The sequence below is a fragment of the Haemaphysalis longicornis genome, unplaced genomic scaffold (genome assembly GCF_048455015.1).
Source record: "Haemaphysalis longicornis isolate Haplotype H1 unplaced genomic scaffold, Haemaphysalis longicornis Haplotype H1 scaffold_5, whole genome shotgun sequence".
In the NCBI taxonomy this organism is placed as follows: Eukaryota; Metazoa; Arthropoda; class Arachnida; order Ixodida; family Ixodidae; genus Haemaphysalis; species Haemaphysalis longicornis.
Window position 1 is genome coordinate 41106691 of NW_027526385.1, and position 17433 is coordinate 41124123.

At 48.4% G+C, this 17433-nt stretch overlaps 1 protein-coding gene across 1 annotated transcript in view; it reads left to right on the forward strand.

Annotated features, from left to right (window-relative positions):
* The window catches only part of LOC144138092 (4-pyridoxate dehydrogenase-like), a 236464-nt gene extending 221409 nt beyond the window's left edge, over window positions 1–15055 (forward strand). The window contains exon 11 of the mRNA XM_077670184.1: window positions 14795–15055. Within this exon, the coding sequence (XP_077526310.1) occupies window positions 14795–14969 (175 nt within the window). The 3' untranslated portion in view covers window positions 14970–15055. The remainder of the gene's footprint in view (window positions 1–14794) is intronic.
* Window positions 15056–17433: the final 2378 nt, after the last annotated feature.

The following is a 17433-nucleotide window of genomic DNA, read 5'->3' on the forward strand; positions in this document are numbered from 1 at the left end:
TGAAGGGTTAGAAGCCGTGAACGGTGGCCGTCGGAACCTTGGTCAAGCTCCGGCCGATGGGCTCCCTGCCTGTCTACCAGGCAGGGAGCTCCGGGACCTCTTTGACTACCAGGGTAAGGTCAAAGGAGAAAGTACCCCCGTCTCCCTGCTTTCCAATGTATGGCATTTTCCAACCCCCCCCCCCCCCCCCCCCAGACGTGATCGGCCCCCGAAAAGGGGCCGCACCGAAGTTTCCTTTCCACCACTTCCTGACTTGAGTCCTCCGAAACCGAACAACTATCCTCGCTTCATCGTGATGGAATCTGTAGACCAATCAAAACCTCTTGCTTCACAGTCGGTATTTCTCATTTCAAAGTTCCTTGACGGCATTGTTGGAGGGTCGCATAAGGCGAAAAAACATCGAACCGGTGAAATCTTTGTCGAGGTCAGTAGCCAGGATCAGGCCAAAAAACTTCTTGCTCAAACCAGCATCGCCGATCTGCCAATCCGAGTCACGCCCCACCGCAGCCTAAACAGCTCCCAGGGCGTGATTTCCGACTATGACCTACTGAATGAAACTGAAGCCGACTTGCTGGAGGGCCTTCGTGGCCAGGGTGTAACAGCGGTCAGGCGAATAACTATACGAAGAGATGATAAACACATACCAACAAAGCACCTCATCCTAACCTTTGACAGGTCCAGCCTTCCGGAATATATCAATGCAGGTTTCGTGCGATGTCCAGTACGGCCTTACATCCCGAACCCGCGGCGCTGTTTCAAGTGCCAACGGTTCGGGCATGGCACGAACTCCTGTCGCGGCCGACTTACCTGCGCGAAATGCGCCCAGCACGACCACGCGTCCGAAAGTTGTAACGCGCAACAGTCTCTTTGCATAAACTGCCAGGGTCCACACGCGGCCTACTCCAGGACATGTGAAAAATTTCAACTTGAAAACAAAATCATAAACATCAAGGTAACCGAAAACATCACCTTCTCAGAGGCGCGGAAGAGGTTCACCTCCTTCCCTCTGGGCAGGTACGCCGACGCAGCTCGCCGGGGGGCGGAGTGGCGTCTTGTTTCGGCGGGGACCCAGTACCGAGAGTCGGACTTGGTCCCGCCCCCGCCCCCCCTTGGGTTGCCTCTTGCAGCCCAACCCACCTCCGCACCGCTCGCTGGGCCAGCAGCGGCTGTGGTTGCATCCATGTCCGGTGGGAGTGATGCTGCATCCTCCACTTACGCTCCACCGTCCCAAACCACACGCGAGGGCACGTAGATGGAAACGGAGGCAGTCGCAGCGACCCCCTCCACTGCCTCACTGCCTGTGCCATCTGTGGTGCTCCCCACGCCTTCGGCACTGGCAGTGCAGGCAAAGAACACCCGAAAGGGTACCACGTCAAGGGGGCCCAGTCCGCTGGGCACCCCCTTGCAATCAGATGACGACATGGACGTCGAGCCCTTCCGGCTTTCATCGCAGCGGAAGGAACGGGCTGCGACGTCCAGGTCAGTAGAGAAGGCCAGAAAGCCCCTCCCAAGAGTCCAAGTCCCGAAAGACCCTACATAAATAATCACACTCCAGTAGCTCTAACACATCGTAATGGGAAAAGAAAACATAGTTCAATGGAACTGCAGAGGCCTTCTGAATAATCTTGATGACGTGCATGAGATTCTGCATGCCAATCAGCCAAGCAAGTTTAATGTGTGTCCGGGAAACACATCTGAATTCCAAACACACAAAGTTCTTGAATAGTTACCTGGTATACAGGAAAGACAGGGATGGCTGCACACACTCTTCTGGTGGTGTGGCCATAATCGCCCGCAAATCCTTAGCATGCCACCCTGTCACCTTGAACACCGTCCTTGAGGCTGCAGCCGTCCGCACGGTAATTTTTAATAGGTTGATAACGGTATGCTCCATCTACATCTCTCCTGATCTTGCACTTCTCAGTTCTGACTTTGAGGCGCTGGTCGACCAGCTTCCTGAACCGTATATCTTAACAGGCGACTTCAATGCACACAACTCTCTTTGGGGCTCTTCTCGCACGGATGCCCGATATCGCCTGATAGAGAAGTTTTTAACATCCTCTGGAGCATGCCTTTTCAACAAGAAACAGCCTACATACCATAACATAGGACACAATACATACTCAAATCTTGACTTGGCTATTGGTTCGGCAATTCTCTTTCCATGTCTTGAGTGGGGTGTGGGCACTGACCCATATGGCAGTGACCACTTCCCCACCTCACTAACATATATATGTAAAGGCCCATGCAGTTCATCTTCCCATAATAGATTCAATGAAGCACGAGCTAACTGGAATACATTTACAGAGACATCCAAACTACACCACACATCCATAGGACACCTGCACGTTGAAGAAGCTACCCAACTCCTCACGGCGCACATCCTCGACGCCGCCGAAAAGTCGATTCCCCACGCCTCTGGTGCCCCGCGCAACCAGCGGAGGCCATGGTGGAATGAGGACTGTAGGCGGGCGCGAGAGGCCCAGAACAAGGCGTGGGGTATCCTTCGTTCGACGGTACCCCACGTCGGGCAACCTTATTTTGTTCAAACGGGTCAAGGCGTTAGGAAAACGTGTGCGCCGTGAGGCAAAACGAGAGAGTTGGCGCACCTTCCTTACATCTATTAACTCATACACGGACACACACAAAGTCTGGACACGAACACGAAAACTAAAAGGACAACAGACACACAGCCTGCCCCTGGTTAGTACAACAGGGGACACACTGGAAGACTAGGCTAACACACTTGCACAACACTTTCAACACGTTTCCAGCTCTGCACACTACACAAACACTTTCCTGGGACATAAAACCGCTTGTGAAAAGAAGTCCTTACGTGATAATAACAGGTCAAATTCTGGTTACAACTCTCAATTTACTCTCTATGAGCTGAAGGCTGCCCTGAGCACATGTAAACCTTCAGTTCCAGGCGCAGGCCAGATTACATACACAATGATACAACACCTACACCCAGATACTCTTGAAACACTCCTACACTTATACAACAACATATAGCTTTCGGGGCACACTCCGAAATCTTGGAGGGAGGCTATTGTAGTGGAGTTCCTGAAGGAGGGTAAGGATCCGTATTCTCCCGCCAGTTACCGACCCATCGCCCTCACCAGCTGCCTGTGCAAGCTTCTCGAGAAGATGATTAACAGGAGACTCGTGTACTTCTTAGAATACAATGGTCTTCTCGAGAGCTGCCAGGCCGGCTTCAGGGTGGGGCGATCCACAAACAACCAACTCGTCGCCCTTGAGTCGTATATAAAGGATGCCTTTGTCCACAAACAGTTTTGTGCTACGGTTTTTTTTTTAATCTTGAGAAAGCCTACGACACCGCTTGGCGATACGGGATACTTAGCGACCTGAAATCATTCGGTGTTTCAGGCAATATGTTTAACACTCTTTATAGCTACCTGGCAGAACGAACCTTTCGTGTAAGAGTTGGTACTGCCCTTTCAAATGTTTTTGCGCAGGAAAATGGTGTGCCTCAAGGTGGCGTTTTGAGTTGTACGTTGTTCATAGTCAAGATGAACTCACTTCGAAAGGCGTTGCCACGAACCATTTTCTGTACAATATATGTAGATGATGTCCAAATATGTTTTAAGTCGTGTAATATGTCAATTTGCGAACGCCAAGTCCAGCTTGGTGTTAATAAGCTAGCTGGCTGGGCTGATCAGAACGGTTTTAAGCTAAACCCAGTTAAGAGCACTTGTGTTGTGTTCTCCAAAAGGCGTGGGATCAGGCCAGATCCAGACATCAAACTGAATGGTGTCTCGATACCGGTCAAAAAAGAACACAAGTTCCTAGGTATAGTCCTTGATGAAAAACTTTCCTTTATCCCTCATCTCAAACAACTAAAACAAAAATGTATTAAAACACTGAATATTCTAAAGGTCTTGTCGCATCACTCGTACGGTGCTGATAAACAACTTCTGCTGCGAGTGTTTACCAGCCTGGTAGGCTCGAGGTTAGACTATGGGAGTGTTTTGTATGGTTCAGGAAGGGAAACTGCTTTGAAAATGCTTGACCCAGTCCAGCACTTGGGCCTTCGACTTGCGTCTGGTGCTTTCCGGACTAGCCCCGTGCAAAGTCTGTACGTCGAGTGTGACAGATGGTGCCTGGGGTACCAGCGCGAGTATGTCGATTTGCTATATGCTTTTAAAGTTTTATCAATGTCTCACCATCCCATTAAGTCTATAATGAACGATACATCTACATCCCAACTGTTTTTAAATCGTCCATCTATTTCTGCGCCTTTCTCGCTCAGGGCGAGGGAGAAAGCCTCTGAACTTTCTGTCTCGTTTTTAGACACTTTTACAACATCTCTCATTGATTCTATAGCCCCGTGGCATCTTCGTCCTGTATTGTGTGATTTGTCGTTTACGCAATTTAAGAAAAACACAGTGCCCACAACTGCCGTTTTGCAGCATTTCATGTATCTTCAGGCGAAATATGGGGCAACAGAATTTTTTACTGATGCTTTAAAAACATCCATTGCGGTGTCTTGTGCTGCACACGGACCCAATTTCAGTGCTTGTAAAACCATGCATGTGAAATCTAGCATTTTTACAGCGGAGGCATATGGTATACTCCTTGTTTTAAATCACATCAATGAACATCATATCGCAAAATCCATCACTTTCACGGATTCACTAAGCGTCGTGCGTACATTATCATCCCAAAGGGCTTCCAAAAATTACATTGTCAATCTGGTTTTTAAATCTTTGATGTCGGCGTATGCGTCAGGTCTGAATGTTACCATCTGCTGGGTTCCAGGCCACGCTGGCATCGCGGGAAATGAGTTTGCTGATGAAATGGCTGCTGCTGCTGCACTGAGAAACACTCTAGACATAGCAACAGTACCGTACACTGACATGAAGCCAGTCATCAGACAACACCTACGTAAAACATGGCAAACACACTGGAGTGAACAGTCAGACAACAAGCTACATGTAATAAAGCCACACTTGGGACGATACACAACTGACTCACACAACAGACACACTGAAGTGACCCTAGCAAGGTTACGGATAGGCCACACACATGCAACACACTCGCACTTGCTCACTGGATCTCCAAGACCCATGTGCAGCAGGTGTGGAGAGGGCCTATCCGTAATCCACGTACTCATCCAATGCAAGGCACTTGACACAACACGACGCAAACACTTCCCACAACTATTCAGACAACACGTTCCGTTTCACCCATTGTACTTTCTAGGAGATGAGCCCATGTTTTCCACCAAGCTTGTTTTTAAGTTTCTTACCGATGTCAATTTTTTACATCTCATCTCTTATCATGCATCATGACAACCTGGCCCTTTACACCAGTCATCTTCATTAGCTTGTTTTAGTTTGTGTATGTTTACTGAAACCCTCTACTTTTACTTTCACATCGCTGTCATGAAATCACTTTTGTTTGGCGCTCTTTGCCCTTAGCTGGCCTTGCGCCATTAAAATCCAGATATCATCATCATCAAAGTTGCGGCGCTCTGGCCAGTGATAGAAAACTTAGTGCCGTGGCGTTGCACGTTTCGCGAACGTTGCAGCTTTCCCCCACGCGTCGCCCCGAGATTAACCGGCCACGTGACTAAAGCGCTGGAAAGCTAGCAATTGGGGACAGTGGCCGGAGTAGGAGGTAAGGGCTTGGTGGCCGCACGGGTGGCGCTGAAGAAATAAAGGAGGCCATGCTGTTCTACGGGGGTGATTCGCAACGGCCGCCAAGTTAGCGACGGGGAACTCTCTGTCTCTGGCTTCTGCAATCCCCAGAATTCGACGGGTTCGGCTTCAGGCGTGAGAAGACCGCGCCTGCACGTTTGGCCTCATCCAGACGATCTGCCGCCCTAGACACCATGACAAATGAACAAAGCTCTCATGTTGTCTTTACCGGTACACGCAGTGCAGACAGCAGGGCGGGTCCGCCTGTCCCGCGGGAGGCGTGGTCTGAAGTCCAACGACTTCACTTGTGGCCTCACAGGCCGGAATAACTACTTATCTGTCCAGGCCGCAACCCTGTGGCGTGAATTACGGCTAATACGTACTAATTTAAGCGCCCTAATTTAATACCTTAAGTAATATTCCCCACTTTCGGTACCCCTAATAGTGAGCGACGATGAGACTATCTCAGTCTGGGCAAAACATACACAATTCCTGAAAAAAATGGAGTTGTGTGAATAAAACCAACAGTATGACCCAGCAATCAGCGGGTCAGCTGAAAGAATGGCCCCTTTTCTTAAGAAAAGGGGTATTTCGTAAACTCAACGCAGAAAACGTAAGCTGTTGTTTAGCTATGTTTCTGCTTCCCGTTCCTGGAATTGTGAACGCTATCACACCAAAGAGTCTAGGCCAACCCGTCTTTGGCCAGCAGCTGAGCCCACCGCTTGACTTGCCACAACCGACCCACAGCATATGGGTATATTCCCGATCCACTTTACACGGATGGGCAGGCACTGTTTTTTGGAAACTTAGTTGGTTTTTTAGAGTGAATAACAACGTTGCTGGTGAAACCAATAGATCCGCGCTCATATGAGATCGCCATTCAACATGGCATGGTTCAAAACACACATATGATCAGTATGGGTCGACAGAGTGTCCCCAAATTTGAACCCCGATTTGCACATCACTTCGGCATCCTTGGTCTAACCACAATTACGTCAAAAGGCAAAGTCCGCGATATAATTGACCATACAGATGGAATAGGTTATGTCATCGGGTCTAAAAAACATCGCCTCAAACTTTTAACATACGGCTGGTAGTATTCCACTTCATACCGCACCACAACGCGTAAACAGCCCCACAGGAAAAACGTAAGCCGAATTCTCTCTTGAGATCGCTTCGGGAACGACCAGCATAAGACGGGCTATAGAAGCCGTCTTACATGAAAATGTGAAGGACGTAATACCTGTTTTTATTTTTTATGAAGTACTCCTATACTGGGAACCGGTTCTTGCGCGGCGGAGAAACCAGCGCCAGAGAGCGTGACACGATACCTGCAGTTACTGTCGTCAGGGCCAGCCCTACAGCAGGTCTTCGCCCGTTACTGCGCGACAACACCAGTGCTCGATTAAAGGCGGCACACGGTTCCCTTCGTCGCGAACATCAGCAGAAGACCGACCGAACGCTGCACTCGCACTTCGTCGTGCGTGCCAAGCCCACGCACGCGAATGAAAGCGAAGTTTGGCTTCACTCGGGATAAACGTTGACTCGAGGCACCCTCGGCTGAGCGCACGGAGCGTGGTAGCAGCGCCGCTTCGGCTACCTGCGCCGTCGCTCGTGTTCGTCTCTGGCCGACAGTACATCCACATTTTAAAGCGAAGCTTGTGTTCTCGCTGATGGCTTATGTAACGTGAACTCGAGTGAAGTGAAAGAAAAAACGCTGGCCGGGGCTGAAATCGAACCTGGGTCCCTCTGGGTGTTATGAAGCCAGCGTCATTCCGATTGCTTTATTTCGACATGGTCGAAGCGGTTCGGGTTTGTATAGAGGTGCATGAACGGGAAAAATCAGACAAACGCCGGCATCCCACCGTGTAACGATAACGACGATGATAACCCGTCACGAGAAAGCTTCGTGTTCAACCATAGTCGTCGTTAGACGGATGGCAGCCTGATTTTTTTCTCATATTTTTATGAGTTTAGCGCAAGCCAGGCAATGGCCCGAAAGTGTTAATCGTTTTCATGTAAGTGGGTACTTTGTGAGGAAAAAAAGGCAACGGATGTGACACGGCGTTTCCAGCGGCTGCAGTTTTTTTTTTTTTTTCTAAATTTCGGGCTTTCCGCAAGGCAATATGTAAAAGGTCTGTGGAAAATTGGTTTGACCGCAAAAGCTCTATACTCCAAGATGATAATCAGTTGACAGCAAACTTTCCTTTCTGCAGTGAACAAAAATTTGAAAAAATAGTGAATTTGGACCATACGCTATAATATTGCTCACGTTTGCAATCTCCGTATCTGCAACTTGCAAGTAATATGCAATGATGGCCAGGTATTTAGAAAAAAAACGTAGCTGTGAATCATCGCTTGTCTAGAAAACCATGCAAAAATGATCTAAAAAATGATTAACTACAGTTCTTTTACCAGAAATGCGTAACTTCAAAAATCAAAATTAGAAAAATACCGCTCTCAATTTTCTTCAATACTGAGAAAACAAGATACGAAAATATGAACAGAATAACCCGGTCATAACAAAATGAAAACGAAACTAAAATATCCCGAAAAAAATGTTTGAGACATAAATAACAAAACGGTGAAACAGGGCGAACATTGCACTACGCTTTGCATCTTCAAAAATTACATCATTTGCGAAGTTAGTCACGTAAAAGCTGATGGCGCAAATGTACAGCTCTGGTGAACATAAAACAGAATCGAACAAAGGAGCACCAGCGAAGCTGGGCGCCGTGGAAGTAGTGCACGAAAAAAAACACGCTTGTTTGTAATTTGCAAATGAGCACACTTCCCAGCTAATCAGCTGAATGGACCTAGAAGGACTACAGTTTTACTCTAGAGGACAAGCATGGGGTAGGCATCTTACTGTCGGTGTCCCCCAGCAACCTGAACCACTCGAACACAGAGAACGCCAGTCAGGTTGCATCGGGCGATGAGACTTCCACGATGAAATCTCTTTCCAGTAGAACGGGTATGTCCATTGTGAGTGCGCGTGAAGCCTGCCTCCGCGTGCATGCCTTTGACTCTCACCCCATAAGGCATGGATAAAAATGACCGGGCGAACATGGCCACCACGCTTGGCGAGGAGTGTACAAGACTAGGGAAAGAGGCGGCATTGGGGGTGAGGTGGGTAAAGTGGAGTTTGAACCCTACACCCTCCCTATTAGGTTATGCTTCACTGCGCAACACAGAATGTGGGAAAGCCCGCTTACAAAGAACAAGCAACACTGAGTCGGCGTCTAAACACACAGGCATTGCTCAGAAGACGCTTTTGGAGGGGTAATTTGTTGTTGTTGTGTTTTTTTTTATAGAATGCCCGTTGGCATAAAAACTTACTTACAAGTAGAGGTGGGCACCCGTTTCTCGAAGGGAGTCAAGAAGGGAGCGGTGGTGGAGCCCCACGAGCCACCGGTGGAGGTCGAGGGGTCTTCGAGGATGGAGGCCTTTGCCTCTCATATGTCGCTTTCTGGATGAGTCCAGTGAAGGACACACCCATATGAGATGTTCCGCATCAGCTTGTTCGGCAGCAGCTGTTCAGAAGGGGCAGCTGTCATTGAACGGCACATGGTAGCGTAGTGGCCACGCCCTGGTCACAGCAGGTGAAAGCGCCACTCCAACGCGAAGTCTGCGCAGCAAAACCTCTTCCCAGCGAGCGTGTCTTCTGGGGAGTCCGTTCCACACGGTAGGATGAGGGCGCGTGTGGCGCGACGCCGATCGTCTTTCCGTTAAAGAAAGTTTTCTATCGGACCGGTTGTTTACATTGGCAGCGGCCGAGGAATATGCGTAGGGTAACAAGTCCTATCCACTGCAGTGTGTGAGGGGAGCGTATTCCGCCTAACATACGTGCCTGGTAGTGTGTGGATGTCCCTTCAAATAGTATAAATGTTGGACACTTGGCGTAAATCCTTTATCTCTGCCGTGGAGGCCGTATAAATATGTAGGATGGCGCCCAGGGGGGCACGCTGTATGGCTGGCGTTAGGGCCTGTAGGCCATCCCGGATGGCTGTGAGCTCCGCCAGTAGAGACGGCAGGGTGCGGATGCTTTGGCAGAAGCAGTTTTGAGAGGCGTCAGGATAGACGGGATACTGTATCAGAGTAGATAAAATGCCATCCTGGGCCCCCGCGTCCACGAAGGCCTCTACCGCCTCGTGCTGGGTCGCAGCCGTCAGTAGGGATCCTCTCGCCCATGCTTTCCCGGAAGATCGAGTGAATGAATGAATGAAACCACGTTTATTCCGCACTCGCTGAGGGGGGTCCATTTTAAGCGGAAGTGGTTTTGCAGCACAGAAGGAGGTGACGCAGGCGTGCGATGGGGCGACGTATATGAGTTCAACACCATCTTCTGATGTGAACATCGACAGCCGTTACCCACGTTCATGACGCTGGATGAGAATGACGTTGCTCTGCATGCCGTAAAGCATGCTATTAGCCGCAAGGATTCTAAGTCGCATTTTGTGGTTTAGGACGTTAGGACTAGCGGAAGATTTTAGGTTTTACACCTTGAACCGTCACTCATTCGAAAAAGTGCTCATTTACGCCAAGCAGCAGGCACCGATTCAGGTCATAGACTCCAAACACAAACAGTAGGCCGACGGATAGCATACGGGAGAGTTGCTGGCGTCATTTTAGAGAAGTAATGCAAATCTCCAGAATCGCACATACTCGCACAGTGGAATCGGCCACCCCAGGAAAGGAATCCATCACGCGAAACCTTCACGTTAAACTACAGTCGAGTCAGTGGTTGATTGTCGGTCACCTGGTGATACAGCCATGGCGGCCTGGTTACAGGGCGATCTGGTGAAGCAGGTAGGGAACAGCCCATATAACTAGCTAAGGCCGCTGCTTCCGCAACAAAAGTACGTTTGTGTATACGGGCTGAGCGACGTTGTTCGCCTATTTCATCAAGTGTGTTCAGCTGAGCCTCAGCTTGGAGCGATGGTATCGGGGTCATTGTGGGAGGCAAGTGATGGTGCGCATTGCGGCTCTGCTAATAGCCTCAAGTCGGGCCTACTCCGTCTGAGCCATGTACTGGAACTGGGCCTGATAAACCAGTCGAAGCTGCAGTACTGACCCCACCAGGAGCCGAGCCATCTTAGAGCAGGAACTACCAGACTTCTGCGAGAGGCGTCGAATCAGGAGAAGCATACGTCATGCTTTCTGTCGGGCAGATCGAAGCCAGATGGCAGCCGACCCAGACGCAGAAATTTCCAACCCTAGCACGCGAAGAGATGTGGCAGTGGGTACGGGTTTGCCAGAAAGTTGCAGTATGAGGGGAGAAGTTGCTAGTTTGCGACGGCCCCAAGCCCTGGCCACAGGCAGAATGGCAGTTTTGTCCGCTGAAGTGTGATTCCAGAGTATGGACACCATGTCTCCGTGTTTGTCAAGGCTTGTTGAAGGCACACGTTTTCGTGATGCAGGTCTGGGTGGACGGTCCATACCGTTATGTCGTCCGCGTAGACGAGGAAATGCAGGTCCGGTATGACGCCCAGATGCCAGGCAAGCGGTAATATCATAATATTAAAAAGGAGGGGTGAAATAACTGACCCCGGAGGTACTCCGAGAACTGGTGTGAAGTGGCCATGGCTTGCCCCACCAATCCGTATAGAAAAATATCTTAAAGTAAGAAAGGTTTGGACGAAAGAGCACAGCTTGTCTTGGAGGCAAAGGCTTCGGAGAGTTTCCAGCATAGCCCCGTGGCTGACGTTCTCGTAGGCCTTGCGGATGTTCATGGCAAGGATTGTCCGCACTCTGTGTGAACGACTGCCTAGTAACACCATTGACGACAAATGGCCAAGGTCATCCTCTGTACCCAGACGAGGTATAAACCCAACCTGGGCCAGGTGGTACCACAGGAACGTGTCCAACCACCATTGAAGGCGGGCTGCCAGCATGCGTTTCAAAAGTTGGCAAAGCATGGACGCCAAGGCGATTCAGCGCAAATTAGGAAGATGGTCGGGTGGCTTCACTAGCTTCGGTATAAGCTCAATATCTGCGTGAAGCCATGACTCTGGTATTTGGGCAGACAGACAAACCTCGTTGATGTAGTTGAGATGGCTAAGCGCTGGCTCATCGAGGTTCATGTACACCTCATATGTGATGCCGTCTGGTCCCAGTGTCGTCCCAAGTTTTGCGTGGTCAATCGCAGCTAGGAACTCAGACATGGTGAAAGCTGATTGCATTTCATGAGCTGCGTCGTCAGAGGGTGGGGAACCAACTTGGCTGGATAGAGGAAACGGGCACGAGTTACTGGCTCGAAGGATGTCATAGGCAGGGTACAAGGCGCGGGCAACATCGGTGGCAAAATGGTCGGGAGTCTTGCCCAATGCCAGACATGCACTGGCTGCCGCATCCGGAGTGCGGCCTCCACTTTCCATCGCTCGAAAGGTGCGCCAGATGGATGATGTCGACGCTGATGGGAGGAGCGATTCCCACCAGCTCACCCATCGTTGCCTTGACATACGCTTCTCATGACGCCAGGCAGCCGCAGTCAGACGTTGTAAGCGTATTCGAGCCTCCACAGACGAGGGATCTCGTGAGGCAGCCACTTCAGCTTGCTTGCGCTGGGCCCGTAGCTGCAAAAGTCGGAGGACAGGCTTTGGCCGGGACTCCCCTACCCAAGTATTTTGAGAGGCGTCATTCAGAGCATGCCTAATAACAGCGATAGGATTTGGGCTGAGCGCCATGAGGATTTTGTTGGTTTTGCCCCGAAAGTCATCCCAATTCACAACCCTGCAGCTACGCCGAAGGCGACGCGTCGAGCTGAGGGTAATGCCAATCCTGATGGGGTGATGGTCACTGCCCCAGCAGTCTGCTTCTTGCTTCTCGCTGCCATGATATCGTATCACCCCCAAGCCACCTTGTTAAGTCAGGTGAGTTCGGTGGCATACGAGGATGAATACATCGGCGCGTAGGGCACGAAATGTTATTAAGAAGCGTAAAGTTAGCCTCAAAGAAGTGGTCTAGTAGCATACGTCCGCGTTCACTTGAGGTGGGGTACCCCCAGTCACGATGAAGAACATTAGAGTCCCCAGCCAGAAGTATGGGACAGGCTGCGTTCGAACGGCGCAGAGAGGATAGCCAGCCCAATCTAAGCCGGGGTGCACATCCGGCGTGTGGGCGCACATAACACGACACAAGAATCACAGTGAACCGGGGTAGCAGCACCTTAACCGCAACCACTTCTTGCCATGCCGTGCACCATGTGTGTAAGGGGATCGGAGTTTGTCGTAAAGACGTAAGTAGATAAATGGCGGCTTTGCCTGGCGGAGAGCTCACGGAGCCACACTGCCGATCAGGTATGGATGAATTAGTGTAAACGGTGAAATCGGGAAGGCGAGGCAGGCAATTGGTCTCTTGTAAGAGGAAAGCCCAAGCCCTAAGTTCTCCCAGGCGAAGACGTTCCCGAAGCTCTCCAATTTTTGTTGTCAGCCCGCAACAGTTCCACTGCACTAAGTATTGTGGCTCAGCAATAATAGAGTTGGGCTGCTAACACCGACACCAACTGCTGTAGCTGCTGCACCACAAAGTGTAGGAGTTGTTGGTGGTTAATGGCAGAGGAGACTGGCTTTGCCGTGGTCAGGCTGGAGGACGAAAAACGGGTCTGATTGGAATTGCCTTGTTTTTGAGGCTGCTGGCCTTGCGGGCGACGAATTAGCTGAGCACGGCGTGGGTGAGCTTTCTGACCTAAGCTTGCAGATGGGCCAACTGATGGTCTACCTCAACCAGCTGAAGATATTTTATGGCAAACTATAGAGGCCCTAAGATCTCATTTTTTTATTTTAAAGATGATAGTCTTTCTTGGGCCACTTGAATGGAAAACGTTTGGTCTGTATGTCTGTCTGTCTGTCTGTCTGTATGTCTATCTGCCTGTCACTCGATTCAGCCACCCTGCCAAAGTGAAACGAAGCCTGCGCAATAGTCTTATATTATACTCAAAGCCAAATCTAAACGTCTAAGTCCGGTGTTAATGTTCATACTTGTCAACATTGTTGAACAAAACAAGACATTACGCAAATATAACGCAGCAAATCAATACATGAGTGATATTTGGAGTGTTCCTTTCTTAAAAAATTTACGGATGTCTGCTTTTTGCGCTAGCAAATAAAATACTTCATCAACTGCAAAAATCCTCGCCCGCTGTTTCCCACGCTACCTGGCGGAATTAAAAACAATGAAGCGGCAATAGCAGAGATAGGTTCCACTAGATAGGTTTCGCGTTCCGCTTGGAACCCCGGTGGAGTAGGGCAACGATGTTCTATAAACATTGTAGTCCGGTGCCTCGATTCACGCGCGTCTCCGCCGTATGGCAGCGCTGGCATCGAGGCACCCGACTCGGAGCAGTGGAAAGCGGTAAATTTAAATTGAATTCAGCAAACCTCTAGCGTGTTATCTTGGAAGGAACGAGACTGGAGAGGAACAGCATGACATATGGGCGAGAAAGAGAAGGTATATATTTACTTGCCAGAGACACCAGGTGACTATCGTCTTCGTCGACATTTGCAACGACAGGAGCAGATACGTGGCCAATTTTTTGTGAAAGTTTTATTACGCTAAATACAAGTCCCCCGGTTGTCGTTAGACACGTCGAGTATTAGTTCCCCACGGGGGCAGGAACTGGTGGGATAAGACATACATAGATTCGCTGTAAAAAAAAAAACCTGCGTATTTAGCTACCAACAGCCAAATCTGGCTATAAACAACTCACAATGAAGAAAAGCGGCGTAAGAATTCTGCGAATTAGTAAATAGTTTTCGGTATATTCGTACATTTTATAGTTATTGCGGGAGACGAAGAGATGGAAGAAGCACTTGTCCTGTGTGCTTCCGCCCCTCCATACTGCTCTCGTCCGCCGTGGCAGGGATGGCCGTTGCCGTGACCGTAGCCGTTGTCGCGATAGAGGGGCTTTACTTCCACCATCCCCATCTCTCGGGCGCTAAGTGTTTGTATTGTGAGCGCATTGGTTACCCGTGGACACCTCAAACGTTGTGATGACCTCCAGGCGTATCTTCGCGTAAAAGTAGCAACATAAATTCTGTTTGGGATATATTTTATTCCGCAGCATCACCTTTCTACCAAAGTTACTATTACCCATTGAACTGTTGTTCTCAGAATATTTTCTTTTTCCACAGGGTGCGAGGAGGCGTGAAAGGAGTACGAGTCGCCGACGCTTCAGTGATGCCCAAGATCACTTCCGGCAATACCCATGCGGTCATCATGATGATAGGCGCAAAAGCCGCAGATATGATAATTGCCGATTATAAAGCTGCGAAAGAAGCCGAAAGGAATAAAATAATCAAAAGTTGACATCATCCACAGTATCCAACAAAATAGAACGCTCTCACTTCCTCCATCGCAATAAATACAAAAAATAATTCTGTCACCTGCTGAACCACTCCTATCAGTATGTTTTATTAAGCAGTTGTTGTTCAATATGAAAAGTAAAAGTCGTTGTCTTTCTTGTAAATGTCTTGGCTGACCATAGACTAAATGTACTTGGTTAACATACAACGTGGATAATATTTCAAAGGCGGTTCTTATGCTCTTTAGCTGGTCCTGTTTTAAATACCTTGAGCTTATTATTTTGATCCGACTACAACAGCGGCGATTCGTTCATTCATTCATTCATTCATTCATTCATTCATTCATTCATTCATTCATTCATTCATAAGTTCTCATCAACCTTTGCGGCAAGCAGCTAATTCTTGCTAAAACAAACTTTATAGAATGCCCTCATTTTTTCGAAACTATGCTAGGGGATTTTGGTATAGGGGAACACAACTAAAACAAATTGTAACAGCTCATTGTATTAAAAAATAATTTTGCGCATAACTTTAGGCCATCATGGTGGTTAGGCAAATTTAAGGGGAAGTCCTTTATTAACTGAATATTCAGTGCTTCGAGCTGACCAAATCTATTACACGAAAATTCTGCACACCATTTATAAACAAAAGACCCACAGTCAACTTATCATTAAATATTCTAGGCACTATGTCAGGCAGGCACACTCCAAAAGTAAGAACGAACTATGGTGAGCAGTCTTTCATGTACCAGTAAACTGAAATATTAAATAAATTTGGAGATAAATAAACTTCGACGCCATTGAACCCACATAAAAAACAGGAATAAGAACGGTTACTGAAGGAAAAAGCCTGCAATAACAATACAAAATTACGTGTTTGGCAATTACGTGTTTGGCAATAACAGTACAAAATTACAAAACTACGTATATTACGTGTCGATATATTTTCCTAAACTAAGAACCTAAGACAATTTACGAAATAGATACATTATTACTTAACTGTGGCGTAGTTGTGTAATCGCTGAAACATAAAGCGTGCGAATTACTACGTTTGTGTGTGCACTTTGGTCCTTCTGTGCATCTTAGACCTATGCTTTGTATAATACATAAGAAAATTAATAACTATTGTGCTTTTGTGTTGTTGTGTTAATATGATTGTGCCATTATGTTTAAATTTGTTTAAATATGTGGACATCACTTTTATTGCGTACTCTGTGAATCGGGTGCCTGAGGTCTCTGTCAGGCCACATCCGCCTTTCTTCTGAGCCTGACCTCTGTTTCTGCCAAGAAATGAAATCGAATTTAATCTCATCAAATATGGCTAAGTAGCCAGTGATGAGAAAATACTTAATGGCTTTAAAAGTATTTCCTTGAAAACACCGAAATGTTTTATACTAGTTGCTGAACGAGTCCGCGGTGGAGGGCTCCTTTTAGGTTTGCTGTACTGCGCAGCAGTTCAGAAAAATGTAAGCGCCGCTCCAGGTGGTCAACGGGATGAGCGCACATTCGGTCATGTCAGCGAACAGCATGAGCCTCATTAGGAAGCAGAAAAAGGTGAGTGGTAGAAGCAAAAAATATTACTGGCTAGGGACATTATTCGGTGGGCAGTATATATAGACTGAATTTTTGGCCTTCTCCTGCTTCGGTCACCGCATCTTCGGGGACGCATATGCAAGCGCTGCGAGTTTGAGCGAAGCCAGAAACATGTGATTCTGCGTTAAGAAGAAACCTTTTCATGTCGTGGTATCAGCGCTGTGGCGTAAAAGTAAACGTGGCATTTCGCGGCCTGGAATAACTTGGGAAAGATCCTACTTGATGTTGTTTTCTCAGAATTTTATTCAGCTACCTTTAATGCTGACGGCAGTGTTTTAGGTCGTTTGTACCTGTTCTTATCAAGACAGTGTGATATTTATTGTTTAATTCGCTGCAGTCGTATCATTGCTCGTCATAAGCGTGAACACCACCTTCGATGAACCGCGGGGAAAGCAGGGACGACTTTATTCGGTTTGACCGTTGGTTTAGGGCCGAAGCCCCTTAGCGGCTGTGGCTGTGGCTGTTGGCTTCTATCTGCCGTTGCCGTCGTCGTAATCGTCGTCTCATGTAGTCACAGTACTAAAATACCGGAAATGTCGTTAACGCTTTGCCCTCGAACGCAACGTGTGCTAAGAAACACCGGAACACTCGTTTACGCCTCGTGCTAGAGAAGTTCGTGCTTCAAAGACGCGAGACCTATACAGCAAAGATGTATATATACCTCTACCCCCAATTGGTTTCGTCGCCGTTGGCAAAAACGACAAGGCACCAAGAACACACTTATACTCTGCATGCTTCACCTTTCCCCAGGTTTCAGGTTAGTGGAGATGGCCGCCATGTCTCTTGCGCGGTCGAACCCCTCTTCGGGCATTCCCAAGTGTAACTCCGGCTCTACGGACCACATCTTGGTAGATACGAGGCCATTCGATTCCTTCT